The sequence below is a fragment of the Acomys minous genome (assembly GCF_964271855.1).
Source record: "Acomys minous genome assembly, chromosome: 15".
In the NCBI taxonomy this organism is placed as follows: domain Eukaryota; kingdom Metazoa; phylum Chordata; class Mammalia; order Rodentia; family Muridae; genus Acomys; species Acomys minous.
Window position 1 is genome coordinate 6,948,046 of NC_140497.1, and position 25,581 is coordinate 6,973,626.

The window sequence follows — 25,581 nt, forward strand, 5'->3', positions numbered from 1 at the left end:
CTTGCCAACCTGTCAAGCGGCCTGCATGTCTTCAGGGACACATGGCTGCAGAGCTCCAGGAATATAGCCCGGGTTAGCTGTACCCAAGCCAGGGTGGGTTTTCAGTGATGCGGCTGAATGTGAGTCACATGTGCTCCTTCAAGCAGCTCCTCATCAGTACAACCCAATAAACTCGCTAGTTGGCCAGGTTGGACTCAAGGTCACGGTACTCTGGTCTGTCTAGAGTGAGCAGACGCTGCTCACACATGCCGGCTGTGCATCTGACGAGGAGGCTTTGCTTCTCGGTTTCCTGGACAGGGTGTGGTTTTCTCCACTGAGGCTGGGCTATCTAACCTAATCCTCCAGCCATACAATCGCCTTGTTCCCCATGCAGAGGACAGAGCCACCTGTCACTACAAAGTTATACACGGACGTAACCTCAGAAGAAAATACTCTGCAGAGGACTCTGGTTTTCACCAAGAACTGGCATGAAAGGGCTCTGCCTCTCCCACCTTGATGGTGCATGTCCCAAGGGACCCTGAAGCACAGCGGTGCACTCTAAAACACCCATGGAACTGGGCGATGGCACCTCACATTTGTGCACTTTGGGTGCATTCTGCAGCAACCTCCAAGCTGGGAACCAGCTGGCTGAGCTATTTGCATTCACTTCACCCCAGTGCTCAAATCCTGCCCACAGAACCTGCATGACCAGGGCCACACTGAACAAAGTTAACACATGTGCTCTTCCTTCAGTTTTCACTACACAGTGGACATACTTTTCTTCCTAGGAAAGCCTGTCACTTCATTTTCTGAAGGAGACATTCTTCTATGGTGACACCTGACAGTGAGGTCACTGCCTGCTGAAAAACACAGTTGCGAACACAGATCCTCTAGGCATGACTGCAGTCTGCTACCCCCACGGCTGTCCTTTCTGACCAAGGAGTGAAAACATACTGCCAGCTCTATGCGGCTCTCAGAAGCATGGGCTTGAGTCAAAGGCACAGCACAGTCCAGTACCCCTGAGGACTTAACTCGTCCCTGCTATCCTCAGCTCTACCCATACCCTGGAAATGCATACAGAATACAAGCTTAAAGCAAGAAAAATCCTCCCAATTCTAAGAATGGCCTCAGTGCAACACCACACTGAGCGCAATGAACATATAAGTGTACCATAGTGGGTTAAAACACAATCTTACACACACAGCTAGGAAGATCTACTGGGGCTGGAGAGATAGCGCAGCAGTTGCGAGCACGTCCTGTCCTTGCATGCAGTACCTACATGCAGTTTCTCACCACCCACACAGCAGCTCACAGCTGTCGGTAATGCCAACTTCGGGAGGGCCAACAGCCTCTTCTGGCTCTGAAGACAGCAGGCGGCCGCACACACAGTGCACCTACACAGACGCAGGCACACTCTCCACACACAATGCAGACAAGCCAATCTCCTTCCTAGTGACCATTTTGGTTGTCGACTGCCCTCTAAAGGCTCCTGAAAGACCAGAGCAAGCTGACCCAGCTTTGTGGCCCAGGCATGTTCAGCAAGGCATACCTGCAGCAGGAGACACCTTGCCACCCTAAGTCCTAGATTTCCTTAAAGAAATACCCTAGTGTGATCATCACAGCTTCAAGATCTCCTCCACAACTTGCCCTTCCCATGGTGCTGCTGTTTAAGGTGACTTGATCAAGTATCTACCCACTTCCCCTGGGGCTGCTGTTTAAGGTGGCTTGATCAAGTATCTACCCACTTCCCCTGGGGCTGCTGTTTAAGGTGGCTTGATCAAGTATCTACCCACTTCCCCTGGGGCTGCTGTTTAAGGTGGCTTGATCAAGTATTTACCCACTTCTCCTGGCTGCTGTTTAAGTGGCTTGAGATCAAACACTTAACCAACTTACTTTCCAATGCTTTGGATTTAAAAGATGCTTTAAAAACCAGCATTTTCTGCATGTTTTGTGTTCAACATCCAATTGCCTTCATATCTCTCCTGATGGCATTCTGTGTGTGTGAATTACAGGTAAGAGTCACACACACAGACAACAACTCACTGTTAGACTCAGGCTGGGTGCTGATTTCTTTGCAAATTTAATCCTGGCCACCCTAGGCAGTGGCACTGTCAGACCCAAGGCAGGCACGAGAGCTGTTCAACTCTAGACACAGAGACTCATCTGTCCACTGAAATTGAGTTATCCACACATGAGTTTTGAAGAGGAAGACACCTAAGGTACCACCTTTGTAAGATATATCACTATTAAATACATCACCACAAAGAAAACAGCTGCCAATCAGACCAGCTTGTGCTACACATCAGTCTGTGGCCTCAAGGCACTTCTCAGCATCTGCCCTGCTCCCTACCATTACTAATGCATACTGCCTTTCTACGCTTTAGTCCAGAACCACTGTGCCATCCATCTTTCTAAAGGCAAGTGACCATGCTGTGGCTGGCACACATGCAGGCAGTGCAGTCCCTGATGGCTGCAGTGAAGACAGAGCAACACTTCAGAAGTGATAGAGTACAGGTAAAAGAAAAACCAACAGAAAGAATTCAGAGCTACCTTGGCTTCCCATGGCTTTTCAATAGACAATGAGCTGGCTCAGCCTGCATACTGCTACTGTTTTCGGTAGGCACAGGCTGAACACAGAAGACTGACTTGTAGGCACCCATTCCAGCCCCTTGTCACCAAAGTGTCCTATAATGCAATGACCAGAAAACTGTCATCTTTCAGGTTCCTTCATAGGTTCTATGCTGAAGGAGACTTGGCTTCCCCCACAGGGCCTTCCATCTTTGATTCATTTTAGCTTGTTCTTGACTCATTTTTCTCCAAGACTTTCATTTTTGCCTTCCGATAAGAGAAGCCACACTAAGTCAATTGTAGAACCCTGGGCCAATCACTTCCCTTGTTCAACCTTGGACTCTCTCCACTGGAAGGAAAGACAAGTGACAATGAGGTCTCCATGTGAGTCCTGAGAGAGTCTGTGACTGACTGGTGATGACACACCTAAAGGGGTGCCTCCAGGGCAGGCCCAGCACTAGGCAGGAGCACGGCCTCACTGCAAACTACCAGCAGGAGCAGTCCTGCTCAGTAGTCAGAAAGACAAAAGCGCGGACTGTTATCTGTCAGTCCAGTGTAATACAGGGCTTTATGTGCACTATTTGAAAACAATTGTCACTTACATTTCTTTAGATTTATTTTTATTATTTAGTGATAAAGTTTATTGTATGAGTGTTTTACCTGCATGCATGCATACGCACTGCATGCATTCCTGGTGTCAGAGGCTGTCAGAAGAAGGCATCAAGTCTTCTGGGACTGGAGTAATAGGTGGTTGTGAGCCACTATGTGGGTGCTGGGAACTAAACCTGGGTGCTCAGCAAGAACAGCAAGTGCTCTACACCACAGCCAGCCTCCAGCCACTTACTTACATCTCTTGAGCTCACACAGGACTACTGTCTCACACAGAGCGGACTGCACTGCCACCAATCAGTGTGCTTTGTCACCAGCTATACCAGAGGGTTAACACTCTTCTACACTCCTCTAAAAGCCCGATGTCCACGAATCAGTGGACAGATTAAGCAGAAGGAAATGCAATTGCAGGGTCAGGCCTGGGGCGGCACACAACAGGACACCTTAAGGCACAAGCCTTGCCTCAGCTTCTGCGTGAAGACACTTGTTTCTCCTTGAGGACCAAAGAGGCCAGTTTCTTTGTGGCAAGAACGCTGTCAAGAAGACAGTACGCACCACTCTGTTAGCTTCAGCGTGTGAAACAGGAAGCTAGCTGCATTCACTTGACTTCCTTCTCGGCTACCAGCAAGGAAACAGCCATCACTGAGTACAGAGCAGTGCTGAGAGCCCCGGTAAAGGCCACTCTCTCCATGGCCACACTGGCCTGGTGGCCAGCACTGCTGCAGTCTGCTGTAGCCATCGCTGTCTGGAGTCAGCCTGCAGCCCACAGCAGTGATGAGGAAACCTCTTCGTTCAAACAACAGCTCGATCTTACTTATGACTAATTTTACTAATCAAAGGGCAGATTTAGCTCAGTTGTTCTTTAGAGAGGTTTATGAAATGTTTTCATAATTGATTTCAACATAATGAACTCAAAATTATCATAATTGAAGTCATTCAATATTGTAACATTAACACAATCGACTAAATATCTAAGTGTCTAACTATAGTTCTAAATTATAAAATATAAAACACGTCCACATCCTGGATTATGGTCAAAAGAAAAATTAATGCTTCAAAGAGAATATAATTAAGGCACTAAGTGAATTTTGAATAAACCAGGGACCTATTGAAAGGTTTTCCTTCCTTGACTATTGGTGATTAAAAAATTAAATTAGGGGCTAGGGATAGCTCAGTGCTCTTTCAGAGAATCCATGTTAGATTCTCAGCACCCACACGGCAGCTCACAGCTGTCTGTAATGCCAACTCCAGGGCATCCAACGCCTCTTCTGGCCTCCACACGTACCAAGCACACACATGGTGCACATACATAGGATCAGGCACTCACAAATAGAACATACATTATTATTGTTGTTGTTGTTGTTGTTGTTATTTTAATTAAACTACACCATGGACATTATTGAAAAACAAACATGATTTTAAAAGAAACTTTATGGTATGGGGGAAAAACCCAGTATGACTTAATTTTCTCTTATTCTGTAATGAAGTCAAGGCACAATGACCTTTTCCTACAACAGTGGGTCCTGTCAGCTCCGTTCTCGGCTGGCCTCACTGGCCTCCTCTGCCTTTACCTGGCATGTTCCTCAGGAGTTTCGCATTGCACATGTGTCCTTTCCGTATGTCAGTGAGGATGTACTCCATGCGCTTGGCCCTCCACAGGAAGTTGAACACTCTCAGGTAGTGGCTCATGCATTCTCGCGTGAACACCTAGAGAGACAAGATAGGCTGTATCTCATGTGCAAAACACTCTCCTAGCCCATGCCTAGCCTTCCCACAATCAGCAAACACACAACTCCTGCCCAGTTTACAAGGGACCTAAAGTAAGGAAAGCAGTGCATCTCAGAAGAAGCAGGCTCTAACAGCAGCCACCTGGTTACTTACCAACCAGCAGCAGGTGTGATATGTTGTCAGTCCTGTAGCTGGAGACACCGGCATGAAGGTGGTGTGACCAGCAGACTGCTCACCAAGGCTTTTCTCCTCACACAGGGTGGAACTCTCTAACTCAGAGACCTACCTGCCTCTGTCCCCCAAGCGCTAAGACTAAAGGCATGCACTGCCACGCTGGGCTTTGTTTGTTTGTTGTGCTTTATATTTGCCTACATGTGTGTCTGTGCAACCATGTGCTGGGCATGCCTGGTACCCTTGGGGACCAGAAGAGGACACTGGATCCCCTGGGACTGTACTTACAGATGTGTGGATGCTAGGATTAGAACGTGGGTCCTCTGGAAGCACAACAAGTGTTCTTAGCCACTGAGCCAACTCTCTAGCCATAACTCAGCAGGACTGTAAGCCCAGCCCAGCCCAGTCTAAACTTGAACACATGACTGTAAGCGCCAACTCCTAAGCGACAGGCCGAGGAATCACTTGTTTTAGTAACGACATCTCCAAAAGTAGAGGCAAGCCTAGCGGCACCTCTACCCTAACAAGTCTTTCTGATCATCGTCACAGATTTACAGACTCCTTCCGAACCTCTGCTCAGTACCATGGATGTGGCTTCTCAAGCAAGTGATGTGTCCTGGTATAGAGACTGTCTCAGCCCTCCTCCTGTTGTCCCTCCCGTGCTGGTCAAGGTATCAGGTAAACTACAAATAAATTAGTTCAACTAAATGCCCCACCTAGCACTAGACAGTGAAGGAAGCCTCTGTAGAGCTGCGGGCACTGACTCTGCACAGGCCTGCAGCGTGGAGACAGGGCCAGCCTGCTCTGAAGGAGCTCTGATCTCCAGGAAGCCTTGCCTTGTCTATGTCTGTCCTCCGGCCTTTCTATGAGAGCCTGCAGTGCTCACCCTACCTTTGGACCTCACCATCTGTCCAACTACTCCACACAGGCTCCTAGAACTTCATGCTTGCTCCTTTCACCTTAGTATGGGACTCTTACCTGTAAACCAGCTTATCTTGTGTTCCGCTGTGTGCCTCACACATCTCATGTAACAACGGTCAATTCATGCTCCCTTACGCCACTCAATGGCAGGTTTTGGAAGGTACTTGATGGTGATGGTGAAGAGGAGGAGGAGGACAAGGAAACAACTCCTCATAGGAGTGACTGGAAACTGTTCCGAGTTCCAAAATCAACCACAAGGGCCTGGGGGATCATCTGCAAATTGCTTGCTTCCTACAGTATTAATTATCCTCGTGTGACTACAGAAGCTGAGCTGAGCTGGATGTCATGAGTCAATTGTAGGATTTTCTCTCTACACGTACACCATAGAGTAGCCCCTGGAGTACCATATTCTCACTGATTTCAGAAGTTCAGTTAAGCCACGGTCTTTCGTATACCAACTACTTAAAAGGAAGACATCCCGGTTCTGACCTTAAAGCAAGAGTCACCACAGCACTTTTACTAGCTGGCTGGTTCCCCTAAGGGAGACTACAGCCTAGAGATAAAGTAAGCTCCAGACTCCTCATCTGTAGAGACTCAACAGTGAGCAAGCATCCAGGCTGTCAGTGTGGTCAGCAGCCGCCCGAGGCCCTGTCCTCGGTGTCCCTCACCAGGCTGAGACGCTGCACACAGTACCGCTGCAAGCCCTCCAATTGGTCCTCTGCAGCTGGAATCAAGACTCCATGACCTCATCACACTTAAATCTGGATGGACTCTACCACAAATAACTTGAGACTTAGGAGAAGCAAGGTCAACCAGAAATACTTCACATAGTTAATGAGCTGCATTTAGCTAATGCGTTCTTCAGTAACCTGGGTTGTGAATTTCACAATGTCCCAAATTAGACTTACCCAAAAATTTCACTGACATTTTATATCTTAGAATTAGTAGAACCTAACGGTGCTATTATACAAGATATAATTATATGATTGCTACAAGATATATCCCTACTATAATTAAATTCTGTTCAAAAAATGACAACTTCAATTAATGAGAATAGAACGGAAACAGGTAACACACAAATTCACAAGAAAAGCAGAAAAAAATAACTGTATTTATAAAATGGGCTTCCTTTTATCTTTTGTGTATTTTTTCCGTGTGTGTGTGTGTGTGTGTGTGTGTGTGTGTGTGTGTGTGTGTGTGTGTGTGTGTACGCGCGGGCGCACGCGCGCGCGCGCTCGTGCCTGTGTAACTCAGCTGGGCCAGCCAGCTCACTCTGAGGTCCTGGCTCCTGTGCACTGGGATTGCAGGAGGGCTGCCATGTCCACCCAGCACTCACGTGAGAGCTGGCGACCTGAACTGCAGTCGTCAAGCTTGTACAGCAAACTCACCTCACCATCGCCCCAGCCCCTCCTGTTACAGCTCAGTATGTTCTGTGTGCAATCAAACCTGACAGACAATGTCTAATAGTGTACAATACCATGCCTGTGGTGACAACAAGGATTGAAAATTCGCCAGCCACAAACAGAAACAGCACAGCCATGCTTCCCCACACTTTGACCTGCTGAGCCACCACACAGCCCAGAGTCCCTTCTCCCTTCTCTCTATCTGGCAGCCCAGGCTCCTGTCACAACTTAGCTGTGTGTGACTGGGCTGTCACAGATGTGTCATTAAAATAAAGCTGTGGTATACATTTTCTTCTTTAGTCCTGCTGAAACTGTATTCAAAACCTTTGAGTTCTAGCTATACACACACACATGTATAGCTCTGACATGCCAGTGAGGTGTGTAACAAACCCATCGAATAAGTAAGTAAGCACACGCCTAGAGCACACTCAGCCCGCCTCCTTGTAAGGCACTTTCACTCTGTTAACAATCAGTGCAGTTATCTTTACTATGGCATTTTGTCTTTGTAGCCTGGGGATGGAACTTAAGGCCTCGGAGCTCTAGCACTGAGCTGTCCCAAGCCTTACTACTATCTTTTATCATGAAAATGCATAATGCACATAAGCTAGCTAGGCAGACAGCAGGAAGTCCTGAACAATTTGCTGACACACCACGCAGCTATGCTCAGTAACCACCACTCAGGACACATGCCCAGGACAAAGGCCACTCAGACAATGTTGAAAGATTCAACTCATCAACAGTTGTTGTTTCAAACTATTAGCTCTGACCTGATCAAAGTCATGGTCGGGATTAATGAGGCTAAGAACCTGCCTAACAGTTCTCAGGCCACATGCCACAGGCCACTTAAGACACGTCTGTGGCTGCCATTCTGTGAATGTGGCTTCCATGGAATCACCGCATAGCAAAGGGTGTGACTCATCCCACAGAAGGGGCAGGCATAAAGCCACTCTGCCACAACCACTAGAGAAGGGATGTTAGAGCCCAGTCACACTCAGCAAATATCCCCAGTAACAGAAGGGACACAATGCACTTCCCCAGCATTTCAGACACAGAAAGGACTAAGTCTCAGAGGCCCTGTGCTCAGTCCTAAAGAGAGAGAACATGGCTAGAGAGGCAACTGAACCGCAGACATGCGTGACGACTCCTCTAGCCGAGCTTCTGCGATGTGGTAGGAGAAATGGCCCTTCTCAACAAGTGAGTGGAAATGCATGAACAATGCGACAGCTAGCAGCTCATCAGCTTAAATGAATGCTAAATATCAAATTTCATCTAAGTAGGAAAAATACGATTTCCCTAAAATATACTCTATGCTTCCTTTCAAATTATCCTAAATTAGTTGCTACAGTCTAAGAATAATGGCATAAAATGAACAATGCATTTATTAAGCACTTGCTGAAACCTGTGACAGAAAAAAATGATATTTCTAAGAATTCTTAAAATAATGGAGCATTTCAGCACTCATTAATAATTATCTGAAACAGTCTTGGCTTATGCAACTCATTCAGTGAGTATAGCCTAACACCACAATTACTTTGAACCTCAGTTCTTAGAAAAGAAAGCCAGTTGGAAACAATGCAATTCCCAGCAATCCAAACAGCTGTGAACATTGCACACAAGTACACAGAATGGTCGATCTTACGGTAGCAATTGGTCCATCGACGTGGTAATCCAGGCTGAAGACATCCCATCCAGTGTCACCTGGAGAGACCTAACAGTAATAAAACAAAACAGCAAATAACTGAAAGGCTTTGTACTTATTGCCAAAGAACCTGTCAACTCCTCAAAGAAAAGCAGTAAAATAAGGTGCAGGCTTTAAAAGCACACTGCTGTGCAAGCAATGATCAGCCTCCTCACTGGCACCAACGTCCAAGTGGCGAGAGGGAGTGGCACATCCCCGGGGCACCTAGATCGCGCAGGAGGAAGTGGTGCATGCTCCTGGGGTTCTGCGATTGTGCAGGAGGAAGTGGTGCACACTCCAGGGGCTCTGCGATCATGCGGGAGTAAGTGATGCTGTTCTGAATGAACCTGTGAGTCTCTAGTAGTGACTAGCAGATCAGGCAGGGAGCACTCACACTCATAACTCTGACTCCAAGTGCAGCCCTTCTGAGGAGCAGCTGCAGTCCCAGCCTGCTCCTTCAATTTACTATTAAATGTTCCTCACTTAACTAAGTGCCTGTGACGCACCCATGCTCTGTGGGACCCATCTCACACACAGCATCCAACTTGGGAACTAGCCTCTCAGTAAGATGTGGGCTAACGAGAGGGACTTGCTTCCTCTAAAACAGGGCAGAGCACACCCAGGATGTTTAGTTTCCAGGAATGACCAGACTTGTGCCTGACATAATAGGAAGATACTGGAGAAGGCACTGAGAATCAGCTGCCCCCAGCACCCTCACGTGCTCCTAGACCCCTCACATGCTCCCAGCCCCCTCACGTGCTCCTAGCCCCCGCATGTACCCCCAGCCCCCTCACGTGCTCCTAGCCCCCTCACGTGCTCCTAGCCCCCTCCCGTGCCCCCAGCCCCCTCCCGTGCCCCCAGCCCCCTCACGTGTCCCAGTGCCCTCCCGTGTCCCAACGCCCACATGTACCTCCAGTAGCCTCACGTCTAGCCTCTTGAGGATCTCTGGGCTATCAAACTGGGCATTCGTGGCTCTTACAGCAGTTTCAAGAATCCCCGTCAAGTTATGCTGATATAAAGTCGTTGCTGGGCGAACAAGTTCTGGCCTTAAGAAATATGTTTGAAATTAAAGATAATGTTATTTGATATTTTTAAAAATTATTAATTAAAAAAGTAAAAGTTCAAAAACAGAAAAGACAAATGGGACAGATAGACACAGTTATAAAAGTATTATGGTCCCCAGCAACCACCCTGTGGTCTCAGTTAGGTTTCATAGAAATCCTTTAAGGAGCATAGGTCCAGAACCCTGTTAGGTTTCATAGAAATCCTTTAAGGAGCATAGGTCCAGATCCCTGTGTGCGACCACCGCAAAGACCACAAAGGCAGACACTCTGCAGAGCCCATACCATGCTCTTGGAGTGTTTTGTCTTTCTCTTACCCCTATGCATAAAATCTGTTACAATACCATTAAAATCCTAACTATGCTTCACTAAAGAAAGCTTCGTGACATTAACTGCCAACAGGGTTGCAGAAAGCATTTCTTCAAAACAGAAAAAACATTAATTTTCATTCAGCTTGGCTAAAGGTACTTATTTGTGCTACACATTGATAGTTTTCAAGTTATGACTGACCTACAGATAGGATCATTATGATTTCCTACAAAGACCCAACATCTATGTACCTAAATATAGACTACATAGTTCCAAAGGGCCCAGCACTAGCACACCATTAATTACCTCAGCACCAGCACACCATTGCCTCAGCACCAGCACACCATTTCAGTGCTAAGGGCTGTGCTTCCCGACATGAAGCCCCCACTCTCCTGACTAAGAGATGGCCGTCATCTCAGGTGTGCCTATGCAGTGCTGGGTGGAGGCAAGGAGAAAAGGCACACATCCTCAAATGGGCCTGCAGCCAACAGGAGATAGATGGTGGTCCTTACATGTAAGTCACACCTTTGAGAGGAGACACTGTGACGTCAGATGACCCCGGGAAGGAAGACAGTAACACGGGAGATGGCCTGCCGTGTTCTCCAGACTCCAGCTTTGCTGTGCCTGGCTAGGCTGCCTGCACATGTGCCAGTCTGCACCCCAGGCACTTCTAGGCCAGCACCAAGGGAACATCCTCCCTTTAACAGCTCCTCACCACATTCCCTTTAAACTAACTCTCTAAGAAACCCCCTCAGTCCTGGTATGGAAATGCTCTGCAGCCAGTGGGATTGCGGCAGCCATACCAACCAATGACCAGCTCCAACCAGCTCCAGGCAGCTCCACCACACAACCCCCCTGGTGGAGAAGATGGACAGCTGGGCACTGGACTTCCTGGGAAGCCAGATAAAGCTAACTTTGTGGTGTAAAGTAACTTGCTATATTTTTGTCCTACAGGGAACAGTTAGTTTGTACATTCTTAAAGGAACCACTGAAACACAGCAAGTAACAACACCCTTCAAATGCCTCAGTGAAAGCACTGGCCTACTGTGGCATGTGGCCCATTCACCACCAGTCCTGTCCAGAGCCCTGAGCCACACCACATCTAGACATTCCACAACAGGAAGATGGCCACAGGGAAGAGTGACAAGACAGCACTTTGTCAAGTTGCAGAAAACACGTGAACCAAGAGGCCAACTTAAAACGTGTATTTGTCCAATGAACTTCAGACTGAAGCCGAAGTTTACTGTGACCAACTTCCAACTCCATCCACTCAGGGGCCACTGCACATGTCACGGTGCCCACAGGGACACCACACACATCTGATGGTCTGCTGGCAACAGAGGAAAAAGTAAGGCATGAGAACCATGAAAACGTCATCCATGCAGCTTATTTTAAACACAGACTTTGTAAGCAACTCATTTGCTCTGACGCCACCTATTCTCAGGCCTTCATCTCACTTTAGCAAATCCATCAGGTGCCGTATGAAGTCTCCCTGGCCGAGAAGCAGGTAGCGCCGCATGGCCTGCATGTGCTCCAGCAGACTGTACTTTTTATTGAGGACATCCAACAGATATTTGCTGGTCTCAAAATAAGCAGCATCAATTTTCCCTTGAAATGCGTTTTCCAAGTCTGTGAATAAATCTGCAGCTGTAAAAACAAAAGGGACAGGCACACATCCATATGTAACATGTATCTTAACAGAGGAAGTCAAGGCATTTATGGAACCAGAGCCAATCATCAATGTAGACCCAACCCAGCCACGGCCAGTGAAGGCAGCGCAGTGCTGAACCTGCAAGGCCAGGATCCCCTGGACCAGGAGTAGATGCTGGCACTTGGACTTCCAGGGTCCCTGCCCAGCACTGCACGCAAGCGTAATGATCGCACTGCAGGCTGTAGCTAAGGAAGCCTCACTTGACGTCAGAGCCTCAGAGTCCCAACAGGACTGCAAGACCCCGGGGGACCACATGCATGTCTTCCACCCCCTCTTCCATGTCTTTCGGAAACACAGGTAAACCCAAATCTGGCTCTGGCTCACACCTCTCCCCCAGACTATCCCCGAGGCCATGCAGAAGTCCGCATGTGAGCCGCTTGTGTGGGGAGCTGCTGCTCTCGGGGGCTACACAGGCCGCCTCCTGACCTCAGAAGCTCCTGCCACAGCCTCGGCCTTGCCCTTAGCCAGCACGGGGAGACAGGTGCTTTCCAATCCTCTGGATTCTGCTCCAGCCTTTGGCCACTTCCAATACAACACCTTATGCAAAGCCAAAGAATCAAGACGGCAAGATGGCCAGAGAACAGGAAATAAGCTGACGGGCGAACACTGAGGCTGAGGCAGGCAGCAAGCAGAGGGGGGCAGGGGAGGGGAGCACATCTCTAGCAGCTGGCAAACGAACCTTAGAAGGCAGGCAGAGCCGGATCTCTGCAGCCCCTGAGTCATAAGTCTTGCACTGCCTTCCCATCTGCTTCACTTACTTACTATCCTTTCATCACCGTGGGAATAAAGCAATGAAAAGTATTAAGGAGGAAACAGTTAACTCTACTCCAATGCTACTAACTCCATATGAAAACATTCGAGCATCCACATAGCAATAGATACTTCATACATGTACATGTATGCTCTGTATGAGCACATTTTAGAAATCCAAGTAATGTGTAAATGCTATAAATTAAAAAGCTTTAAGCAACAGATCATCACCACCAGGGTCACTACCACTGCCTACACTCACCACCTCACAGCGTCATAACCACATGATGTCACAGACACCATCATCACAATCCCAGCACTGTCACCACCATCACAATCCCAGCACTGTCACCACCATTACAATAGCCATACCATCACGGGGAGACTCTGCAGACTTGGTCACAGCTATCATTTTTGTGGTAGGTGTCTGATCGTGACAAACTTGATGCAAGAAATTTATTGACTTTCCTATCAAAAGGACCTAAAAAGGAAAATAAGCTATGATTCACCTTTATACAAGTTAGTGACCCAAACAATTCAAATACTCACACAATACATATTAGCTATGATTTAAAAACACAGGACAAGCCGGGCGGTGGTGGCGCACGCCTTTAATCCCAGCACTCGGGAGGCAGAGGCAGGCGGATCTCTGTGAGTTCGAGGCCAGCCTGGTCTACAAAGTGAGTCCAGGATGGCCAAGGCTACACAGAGAAACCCTGTCTCGAAAAACCAAAAAAATAAATAAATAAATAAATAAATTAAATTAAATAAAAACACAGGACATGAGTGCTAGGTCTGTATCAGGTGAGTTCTAGGAGCTGAAAATTAGTCCTGTCCCACAGTCAAGCATTCGCAGTCACAGCATCAACAGGAAGGGCACAGTGTCTTCCAGCCCAGCCCTACCTTCCTGGACTGGTCCATTGTAATGAAGGAAGGGATCATCGATTTCCTCAGTGTGTACTTGTCATGCCACAGCCGGTCGGTTTTAACAGTTGGATCCGATGCCACAAAAAACTAAGAGGAAAAGAACACTAGCATTAGAAATATTTGTGAGAAATTTACTTACTAGTAACAAATTATTACGAAGTTATCCATAAATAAGTACTTCAGACGCAAGGAGCCCACTCACTTAGACAATGAGCTTGTTTGACACCACCACTCTGGACAGAAAGCTCTCTAAGTTGACTGTGTTCCCAGACATTTAAACCCAAACTACAATAAAACCAAGCTGCACCCTGCCTTGGAGACAGGAGCGAGCCTTAGCATGAGGACAATGAAGCCCCTCACTGGCAGCCTCCAGGAACCACGTCCTGCAGGTTCTATGGGCTCAGTGGGGTCTTCTACCTTGGTATCCACATGGAATTCCAAGGCTTTCTCAGCAGTCAACTCACATCCAGTGGCCCTCGGTTGTGTGCTCATGACCACCTCCACCTCACAGAGTGCCACAGGCTGGAACAGCAGCACCTGAACACACACACTAGTCACAAACTGCCACCTACAGACAGAGCCCAGAGCACTCAGGACTTCTCACGCAACAGGCCAACTGCGAGCAACCAGCCGAGGGGCAATGAAGAGACTTCCTCATGTGACTCTCCCCTGGTGCCACCTGTGACAAGCACACTTCTACCTCATCCAACCAAGTCACAGCTCATCTTCTCCCTCCCACACCTACATGCCAGAAAGGACATTCTGTAGCAGGAAGAAAATCCAGCAGCCATAGCCTCTAGCTTATCTACAGTACAAAGAGGGTGCTTTCATTTTCAGCCACAAGGCTTCATACGTACTGTTGCTCCAGTCCCTACAAACTTGTTTTCTGGAAGCAGAACTGATCAGTCTGTATGTACGTGATGCCACATAGACCTCCAAAGCCTGTGCTGCTAGCGCCCCCAGCAGCAGGGAGGCCCTGTACTCTGCACCCTTACTAAAGGAAACGGAGCTACTAACACAGGTGCCCTTAGGTGCTCTCCTCCTGCGACCTGTCTCTAGCCTAGCTTTCTAGTTTGACTTTTATTAACATACAAATTCTTCATACATTATACATTTAAAACTAGGAATCACTGCACATTACAAATTTAGCCTTCCCAAGTTAATCATCTGCCAGTGTTTGCAGTACGTTCCATGGGTGGGTGTGTGTGTGTGCGTGCGCGCGCGCCCTGTTCCGGTTTTGTTGTTGCTATTATAGCTTTAGGCTTCCTTACTCTGGTACAATCTTCCCATTTCCAGATTACAGAAGTAGCCTTTTATGTATTATCATTTTATTTTTATTATTTTGTGCTATTTCTATCATTAGTTTCTCCAAATAAAATATTATCTTTTTATTGGTAAAATCTTTTTGAAGTATGTTATACTTAAAAAAAAGATTTATTATTTATACTGTGTTCTGCACGCATGTGTGTCGGCAAGCCAGAAGAGGGGACTAGATTTCATTACAGATGGTTGTGAGCCACCATGTGGTTGCTGGGAATTGAACTCAGAACCTTTAGAAGAGCAGCCAGTGCTCTTAAACCTCTGAGCCATCAGCCCAGCCCCTGTTATCTTCTAATATGCTGCTAAATGTGGAAGGCTATCTGGGGTGGTGGTCCATGTCTTTAATCCCAGTCATGGAGGCAGGCATGGCTCTGCAAGCTCTCAGCCAGCCAGGGCTACATAGTAATATTCTGTCTCCAAAACAAACAAATAAATAACTGAAAGCTAGAAACTACTAGATACATTAATTCTAACAGTGGTTTATCTTGGGTTTCCTACTTAGATGAGCATACAGTTGTTGAGTAAAGCCAGTATTGCTGGGAAATGTCAAAAAGCGAGTGAGTTTGTCCAGCATCTATAATGATCATAAAGCTTCCCACTAACTGTCACAGGTCCCTGAGAAGTAGAGGAAAAGCACTAATCTTTCCAGGAAAAACAAGATGCAAATTTACATTTATGAATACAGGCCAGACTAAGAGATAGTCAGGACTTCAAAGAACACTTTAAGAACTTGTTGAAAAATAATTTAATGTCAGAAAGTGGCATTCATTATTTACTTCCAAGAAAAATGATGTATGACATGACACAGTCCAGTCGAAACTGCGTAAACACAAATACTACTCACTGGTGATCAGATTACTCCACACATGTGCCTTTCTCTGCTAGATGTGCTTCTACAATCGAAATGTTTAAACGGCACAAATAATGTGCCAATCAGAAAAACTTTAATAATTGATACAGTTAATGTTTAACTGATTTTGTTTTTAGATAGCATCGTTCTCTCAGAGCTGCCCATGATGCTGGGGTCTCACGCTTGACTCTGTAGGCCGTACTTGTGAATGCTGGCTGTCTTGGGGTCACAGAGCAGGGATGAGCTGTTTTCAACTAACTAACTGGTCCGCTGTACATTACCTTTCTACACAACCAAGGCAGCTCGGGGAAACAAACACTGCTGTGCTGAGGTTACCATATAACACGTACTGAAATTAACCCTGAGAGAAATCAGAAATGTTCTAAGCCCGCTGCAAGCATCTCCCGGTGACCGTCACTGTGCTACAACTGCCCTTTGGCTTGCCATCCAACAGATGACATTAATCGCATGTAAATTGTATTTCTCTGTTACTCACTTAAACACAAGAGCTAGTTTTTACAGACAGCACACCAATTTATCCTGATAGTTGGAGTGCAGCTGGGTTTCTATCAGTGTGAACAATAAGGATTTTAATTTAAACTATAAAAAAAAGCTCCCAGACAATTCAGTCATCTTTGGAAGTCACAAACACATTGCTTCTTCTAGGGCACAGGAGCGTGCAATCACTCTACAAGCAGCTAGTAGTGAGCACAAAGGGTGTGCTCATCTTTAGGATACAATGAACTGGGAGACATATATGGTGGCAGAGGAAGAACCGAGGTCAGAACATAATTGCAGTAAGCCTTCATTGTATTGATGCATTTCCCCCTCAAGGTCCTTTGATTTCTACTATTATGTCAAACACAGAAAGAATCTAGGAGAAAAAAAAATTGTCATTGTACCCTGATTTCTCATTAACTGCTAGACAAATGTGCACTTCCCACCCGAAACAGGAGCAACAGGGAGATTTGCTTAGTGTGCAGCTTAGTCCCCAGACACTCCCACAGCAACCTGCCTGCTACGGCAGCCAGGATCCAGCTTAGGACTTGAAAAGCTCACAACCCCTTCATCCAGTCAGCTTCCCTGTATCACGAAGGTCATGGACTAGGCAAACACTCCAGCTACAGTTTCAAGCAGCACCAGGCTCCAGTTTTGTTGGCTAAACTTATCCCTAAGTATTGAATGCTTTTGATGTGCATGCAGCTGTCTTCTTGGCTTCCTGTATGTAGCATTTGCCAGCATAAAGAAACACAAGGATTTCTGGCACTGACTGGCAGTCTGCTAGTTTGGGAACCTTAGCACTAGACCCAGGCGTGCCTCCTTTCCAGTGCACTTCTCTGCAGTCCACACTTGGGGTTTCTCTATGCTAAGACCATGTCGCCTGCGAAGGTCATCTCTTCCATTCTTTTCTACCAGATTGGATCCCTCTTCACTGCTGTCTTGCTGGCACACATAGAACGCTGAGTAGAAGTGGGATATTGGTACCTTGTGTGGGAGCAAGGCGGACAACCTCTTACCAGCCCCAGGCATTAGCTGCTACTGTTCCAAAGACAGCTCTCTTCTGATCACTGCTTTGGTGTTTTATTGCTGTGTTGTACTGAATGTCAGCAGACGTTTCTTTAGCATGCGCAGAGCAGACTGTGTCCTTTACACTCTCATCATGGCCCTTACTCTGACGGACTATGGCTCTTACTCTGATGGACTATGGCTCTTACTCTGATGGGCTATGGCCCTTACTTTGATGGACTATGGCTCTTACTCTGATGGACTATGGGCCCTTACTCTGATGGGACTATGGGCCCTTACTCTGATGGGCTATGGCTCTTACTCTGATGAGCTATGGCCCTTACTCTGATGGACTATGGCTCTTATTCTGATGGACTATGGTCCTTACTCTGATGGACTATGGCTCTTACTCTGATGGACTATGGCTCTTCTCTGATGGACTATGGACCACACTCTGTATTACTAGGATGAATCCCTTTTGGTAACAATGTTTTCAATGTGCTTCTGGTAATTAGTGGAGGCTTTCCACATCTGTAGGTAGTCCTGAGAGATGTGGTCACATATTTACCTTGTGTGGTACTGTGATGGCTTCATGAAATGATGGAAATGTCCCTCCCTGTTGCACTTCGCGGTCTGGGGAGGCTTGGTGGAGACTCTGCAGCTTTCTGTCAGAACTCCCTCAAAGACCATCTCACCCATGTCTCAGTCTCTGGGGATCCACTGACCTGCTGGAGGTCTGAGCACATACCTTGTGACTCAATCTGGGAGTCCTGCTTCTGGGAACTAACGCACCTGGGTCATACTCAGAGGACTCTCTTCTCTCTCCATTTCTGCCTGAGACTGTCAATGCCTGCAGACTCAATCACCTGCCACCTTCTGGCCTTCTCATGGAAAGGCAGCTGCTGAGTTCCTGCTGTTTCCTGCTGCCGTTCTACAATACCATGTCCTGTTGCTCTTTATGGACCTGTTCATTACATTTCTCATCAACTGAAAATGGACAATAAGTGATTTGTCCATCAGGTGCAAGGACAGGCTCAGGCACTGTCTTTTCCTTTCCTTACTCTTTCTGTCTGTCAAACGGAAGGCCTCATCTCACTCTTAGGCAGTGGGTACATCTCTCTCCCTGCTCAGGCCTGCTGCAGAACAGTCTTAGGCTTTTTGTTGCTGTGACAAAATACCTGCTAAAACAGCTCTGGAGAGGACAGGTTACCCTGGCTCCTGTGTCATGGGTTGTAACCACAATGGTAGGCAGGATGAAGAGCAAAGGATGCCTCTCCACTGCCTTTCTGTTCCCTCTGGTGGAACATGGGCCCCAGCCTGCCTCTGGGATGCTGCTGCTCACTAGTCCCCATTGGGTTCCAGGCAGGTGTACCCTACTAACTAGTCCCCACTGGGCTCCAAGCAGGCGCACCCTCCTATCTAGTCTCCACTGGGCTCCAGGTGGGTGCACCCTCCTAACTAGTCCCCATTGGGCTCTAAGCAGGTGTACCCTCCTAACTAGTCTCCACTGGGCTCCAGGTGGGTTTACCCTCCTAACTAGTTCTCACTGGGCTCTAGGCAGGTGCAACATCCTAACTAGTCCCTTTGGGCTCCTTCTCACAAACACATGCAGGTGGCCACCTGCTGTGCTTTACCAGGTGCTTCCTAAGGCCACTGAGGCTGGCCACTGAGACTGACCGCAGGAGCTAATTTTCAACTCACAATGTCTACATGGCTCCCCTTTCAGTTTCTCCTTACCAGTATTTACACCTTCTTCTGGCCCAGAAGCATTTCCCACTGCAGACAGTCCATAAACTACAGCTCACTTACAGCCACTGAGTTGGCACTTGAAAAAAATTCAGCTTCACAATCAAATTCTACCTCACTTTGGCCATGCTGAGGAAGAATTAGCCTGTGCGAGTCCTAAAGAGGCAAAAGCCTCAAGTTTTTATTACTCAACAACCAAATATACTACCAAATTTGTATGATAAACCTATTATTTGCAGTTTTTAAAAAATGTGACTTAAGCCGGGCGTGGTGGCGCACGCCTTTAATCCCAGCACTCGGGAGGCAGAGGCAGGCGGATCGCTGTGAGTTCGAGGCCAGCCTGGTCTACAAAGCGAGTCCAGGACAGTCAAGGCTACACAGAGAAACCCTGTCTCGAAAAAAAAAAATGTGACTTAAAACTTAAATGAAAACTATTTAGAGTTCACTAGACAATGAAGGACATCAGGGACCTATATTCAGGGCAAGAGATGGCCAAATGTTCCAGAGACTCACTCTAGCCTCACCTGTTCCCAGAATGCCCTTGACAGGCCCAGACTTTATACAGATCTAGGGGAGAGGGAAGGCTGAGTGAGGAAGACCCAGCAGCAATGGAGCAGGGACTAAGTCACAGCAAAGTGGACTGAAGGGACAAGCACAGCAGCCCTCACCACATGGCACCTAAGCTCAGAGAGAACTGCTACCTGTCAGTCATGCAGCAGCAAAGAAGCAATGCAAATAGCACCAGGGCCAAAGCGTCACATGGGCAGAGGAACTGGCACACAAAGGACTAGGGACTTGGTCTTGCTGGTGCCTGTGTAAACCCGAGAATTATGAATTAGCATGGGGAGGTGTGAAAAGATTGGTGAGTCATGTGATAACATGCTAATTCTCAGGGAACACAGGGGAAGGACCCATACACAACTCATGGAACTTTTCTAGATATTTTAAATTAAGTCAAGAGCAAAGCATGAAAAAATAAAATAAAATCTTTCAATGGGATAAGAAGTGAGGTTACACTTGTTGAGTGACAAGATGAACCTATTCTATCATGCTCACCAGATCAAGACACTCGGTAACTTCTAAAACCCAGGGCTAGAGCGATGACTCAGTGAGTAAAGAAAAACAAACAAGGCCTGGACAGAAGCTAGAGATACAGCTCAGAGCTTAAGAGCAAGTATCGCAACTGCTGAGGACGCACATTTGACTCTCACCACCCACACTGTGTGCCTCACAGCTCCTAAAGCTCCAGCTCCAGAGGAGCCAAAGCTCTCTTCTGGACTCTTGGGCACTGTCCTCACACATGCAATTTAAAATAAAAGAAGGTTCTTTGACTCTTTTTCTTCTGTTTGTTTTTACTTTATTGTATTTTATTTATTTATTTATTTATTTATTTTTAGGTGCTCATTTGTTTTCTAATATATGAAAGCATATGGATTTGGGTGAAATGGGAGGTGGGAAGGACATGGGAGGAGTTGGGGAGGGATAATAATATAATAATCAGATTATATTATATGGAAAAAATAGAAAAAAACCAACACCATTAGAAAACAAAAAAACAAAACACACACACAAAAAAACCCTGGGTATAATGACACCTACTTGTAATCCGAGTGCTGGAGAGAGAGACAGGCAGATTCCTGGGGCAGGCTGGGTAGCCAGCCTAGTTTACTCAGCAAGGTCCAGGTCAAATGAGAGACCCTGTCTCAAAAAGTGAAGGTGGAAGTCGTCTGAAGATCAATACCCGAGACTGCACACATGCGCACGTGCGCACACACACATGCACACACACAGAATCAAATCTTAGAGTCTCACTCATATTCCAAGCAACCAGGTATCTTCAGAAGAATACCTCAAATGTACACTGTGCTACATAACAGCAAATCAGTATCTGATAAAAATAATGAACAATTATGTACCGCACATTTCAGAACTCCAGACGGAAGCCTGGTGATATGGGTTAGTGGTGGAGAATTTGTCTAAAAAGCATGTGACCTGGATTCAACTTCCTCTCCTGCATTCACTTCCATGGCAAGCAGCAGAGGTTTTACCATGAATGCTGTATTTAGTGTGGTGTCTATGTATTTCTTAACCTCTTAGCATAAGTGAATATAGAATACAACTTTCATCAGGTTTCTGTTTCCATTTCTTAGTGCTACTGACAGCACTTCTGAGTGTGTTGTCGCTGGCCCTGTTCCCAACCACCACAAAGTCATCTAGTGTCTGTTGGCTGAATGGTTCTGTGTGTCAGAGATTTTTAGGAACACGCGTGTTACATTGCACCTTAACTACCTGTATTTCAAAAGGAAAATAAACCCAGATGTAATAGCTTGCTTCACTCAAATACTCAGTACCAAGCTGACAAGTTTATAAAATAACCACATGAAGAGACACCCACCCCAGAGCATCCGCAGGCCCTAGGGTGCTGCTCTGCCATCAGCCAGCCGGTGATCTGGTATCAGCAGGCCCCAGGGAGACCACGCTTTGCTGTCAGTCAGCCTGGACATGCACATTCCCCCTAACCACGTGACTGTGCTGATCACAGAGTAGCACCGTGCCAGAGGTGCATGGCCTTCAGAGGAGGCACAGGCCTGTTCAGAGAGATGATACTGGTCAAGATAGCCACACTGGAGGAGGTGGCGCCCACAGCACTTAGCCCCAAGCCTTGGTACTTACTTCATGGTATGTGTCCTCCAGCTCCCCATCATAGATCCATCGGTAGAGGAAGCTCAGGACAGGGTGAGACACTAGGCTCAGAATGTGCTGCACCAGGGACTTCATGTAGGGATCCCCTGTCTTTGTATAGGCATGGACAGCAGAGGCCAGCTCACCCCCTTTCCGTCCTAGGGGAAATAAGGAAAAAATACACAAAAATAGCCAAACTTGAAGTCATGACACAAGCAATCACTTAATATTAACCAAAGACAGCAAGTGACAGTGATAATGTGCCTCTGCTTTCTTCAGTCAGTACGAACCTTGTGTACCTAGTGACAGTAGCAGCACAGCATGGGCACTGAGATGCAGTCTCTGGCTGTACAAACACTCAAGCAGGAGTCAGCCAACAAGCTTTTCAGTTGTAAAACTGACTACGAGTGACCAGCTGCCCCGTCTAGAGTCTTAAGATTCACACTTTACTCTGCAATTTAGCTCACACCTAAGTACTCATGAAAAGCAAAGGCTCTAAGGACAACATGACAAGATGTGGGGTGTGGCACACAGGGCCAACGGCCTGCCAGCAACGGTGCAGCTCTGCAGCAGGACCCTGAGGAAGGCCCAGGAGCAGCAGAACTGGGTTCTAGCAATGCAAGCGCGGAGTTGGCAGTGTGTGTCAGAGGCTCCTAGTCTTATACACGTTGCTCTGGTGTGCAAGCAGACGAGTGATGAGAGACACCTAGGAATCCAGGAGCGAGTCTTACAGCAACATCTGCCGCAGACCAACCAGGACAGACAGGACTGCTACAAGCCAGCTGCAGGGCTTCAGAGGGCCAACCTCCTACTGAAAAGCTGAGGAACCCAAAGGGGTGAATAAGAGGAAGCTGGCGGGGACCAAGCTGGGAGAGGTGTAGTATCAGGAGGATGGGGGAGTTGTCTGTCAGTTCCACTTCTCCCTGCTGCACAGAACCGCAGCAAGTGAGGGAGGCTAGCCCTGGAGAGTATGTCGTGGACTTGGATGCCCAGAGCATGAGATGGTGAGGAAGGCTATGAGGTAAGGATCACAGGAAGGGCCATGGCATGCAGCCCACAGAGCAGCCTTGGAACACCAGATGCACCTCCATCCAGCCTTAACCCATGGCACCTGAAAGTCTCAGGCTACTGAGCAGGCTGTGCTGCTCCCAGGTCCCTCTCTCCATGAGCCTGTGTGTCCTGTGTGTGCTCACTGCTGTGCCCTCAATATGAGCCTGTGTGTCCTGTGTGTGCTCACTGCTGTGCCCTCAATGTGAGCCTGTGTGTCCTGTGTGTGCTCACTGCTGTGCCCTCAATGTGAGCCTGTGTCTCCTGTGTGTGCTCAAGCTGTGCCCTCAATGTGAGCCTGTGTCTCCTGTGTGTGCTCAAGCTGTGCCCTCAATGTGAGCCTGTGTCTCCTGTGTGTGCTCAAGCTGTGCCCTCAATGTGAGCCTGTGTCTCCTGTGTGTGCTCACTGCTGTGCCCCTCAATGTGAGCCTGTGTCTCCTGTGTGTGCTCACTGCTGTGCCCCTCAATGTGAGCCTGTGTCTCCTGTGTGTGCTCACTGCTGTGCCCTCAATGTGAGCCTGTGTCTCCTGTGTGTGCTCACTGCTGTGCCCTCAATGTGAGCCTGTGTCTCCTGTGTGTGCTCACTGCTGTGCCCTCAATGTGAGCCTGTGTCTCCTGTGTGTGCTCACTGCTGTGCCCTCAAGGTGAGCCTGTGTCTCCTGTGTGTGCTCACTGCTGTGCCCTCAATGTGAGCCTGTGTCTCCTGTGTGTGCTCACTGCTGTGCCCCTCAAACCGAGTAGAATCACAGGCCCTACCACAAGCAAGTTTTGCACCAAGTATGTCTAGAAGCACAGAAAGGAGGTGCTCAGAGGACCTTGGCAGTGGTCGACCAGCGCAGCAAGGGTCTTCAGCCTTATTTTGGGGTCATATGTCCAAACCAGGAGGCGCCGCAGAGTGAGGCTGCTCTCTAGTCCCAGAGTCACACCTTGATCATCTTCTAACTGCAGCTAAAAAACAACAGGGAAAGGGTGAGCAAAGAGACTGAGTCAAGTCATCACCCCAGAACCTACGCAAACGATAACCAGGCCCGGCTGTGCAGCAGTCAAGTCAAAGGTCCTCCTGTAAAAGCACAGCACTTTTAGGCTACACACAATTAGTCTTCATAGGGCAGAGAGGTCCCTGAAATGAGCAACCAACTGGTTCTAGGATGCTACAAGATGCTGTCTACAGTTTTCTAAGTCTTGAAGGATTCACCAGGAGTTCTTACCTGGGAGTGCAGGACAGAGAGGAGCCGGTAGTACTCTTTGAGCTCTTGGTGCAAGGCGGCACAGAAACTCTGTGTGAGAAAGACAAGCAGGGCTGAAGCATGGCCGTGCGCTCACAGTGGCTCAGTCTGAGACAAGAGTACACCACCCCGGAGCTCAGGGCAACTGCGCTCCTGCATCTGTAGCGCTGATTTTAGTAAGAAGCAGCTTGAATCTTGCAGAAAGAAACAGGAGGGATGTGGCAGGTTTCAGTGACGCCACAAGTGTGGTCACTTTAAAGGAGGACCCTTTTACACGGTGGCCTTTCTAAGTTTCTGCAGTTGCAACAACTTTCTTGAATCCACTTCCAAGCATTGGGGACTTCTACCAGCCCCGCTTTTGGCATGGTTTCCTTACCGACCCAGTGCTCTCTGCAACTCCAGCCTGCGCTCCACAGACGCTGCCAGAAGTGGTAAAAACGGGCCCACTGCCTGCAGCCCAGTGATAAGACCCTCTTGGCATGAACCCGAGGCTATAAACAGAGCACACAGCCCAAAGTCTGCTTGCAAGTCAAGCTACCAAACAGACCAGCAAAGGCTAAAGCCTAGCATCTTTAAAGAAATATTCAGGCCCCATGGTTCCCCACACACCTTAATGCAATGCACAATCCCATAAAATATGTGCCTATTTTGCCACACAGAAGAATGAAATGCTCTTTTAGCTATAAAAAATGAACATAAAATACAAAAAAAAAAAACCCTTCTGGTGATAAAAAGGAACATAAAATGAACATTTTCATTTCCTGTAGCTATAAAATAAGCACACCAACTTTGTAGGCACACAGCCAACACTTCAAAAGTCAGACTTGCGAGATGAACTGCCCCAACCTAGGGAACCACAAAGGCCTTTGAATGAAATGCTGGAGTCCCAGTGAGGGCAGACACCTCCAAATTCCCACCACCACCACACACGGAAGCAACCAGCTCAGGGCACAGGCGTCCTTACTAACCTGTTAGCTCCCCTAACATTCAGAGAGGCAGCAATGGGGCATTTGTTCAGGTACAGCATCATGTTCTACAAAACCGCCACCCCAGACTCCAACAGGGCAGAACCACAAACAGACAAGGTTAAAAAAGAGAACATAAACAGTTTATCAACTGACCAAGAGCTTAAGCTGCTGTCAGCCATGGAGAATGCACTCCTGCAGACTGCACAGCTCAAACTACAGGTGGTCTGCATGCCAACGCCACATAGCCGGGTTCTGTGAGCACGTCCATCTCCCACAGCCCGAGGGAGTGGGGCTGGCTGGGCTGGACCACCTGGGCTTGCAGAGGAGGAGTAATGACAAGAACTGTGCTAGGAGCCAATTCTCCTGCACAATCCTGTCCCATCTGGACTATGACACGGCTCTGCTGAGGCCTCAGGGAGAA

The 25,581-nt window shown here is 47.6% G+C and overlaps 1 protein-coding gene across 2 annotated transcripts in view; it reads right to left on the bottom strand.

The window, feature by feature from the left end:
• The window catches only part of TUBGCP3 (tubulin gamma complex component 3), a 58,597-nt gene that overhangs the window by 10,544 nt on the left and 22,472 nt on the right, over positions 1 to 25,581 (bottom strand). For both annotated transcript variants that reach the window (XM_084759505.1, XM_084759506.1), the window contains 9 exons: positions 24,175 to 24,243; positions 23,782 to 23,914; positions 21,911 to 22,077; positions 13,792 to 13,902; positions 13,261 to 13,369; positions 11,885 to 12,074; positions 9,968 to 10,103; positions 9,019 to 9,087; positions 4,728 to 4,863 (listed from right to left, as the gene is read on the bottom strand). In XM_084759505.1, the coding sequence (XP_084615631.1) occupies positions 4,728 to 4,863; positions 9,019 to 9,087; positions 9,968 to 10,103; positions 11,885 to 12,074; positions 13,261 to 13,369; positions 13,792 to 13,902; positions 21,911 to 22,077; positions 23,782 to 23,914; positions 24,175 to 24,243 (1,120 nt within the window). The remainder of the gene's footprint in view (positions 1 to 4,727; positions 4,864 to 9,018; positions 9,088 to 9,967; positions 10,104 to 11,884; positions 12,075 to 13,260; positions 13,370 to 13,791; positions 13,903 to 21,910; positions 22,078 to 23,781; positions 23,915 to 24,174; positions 24,244 to 25,581) is intronic.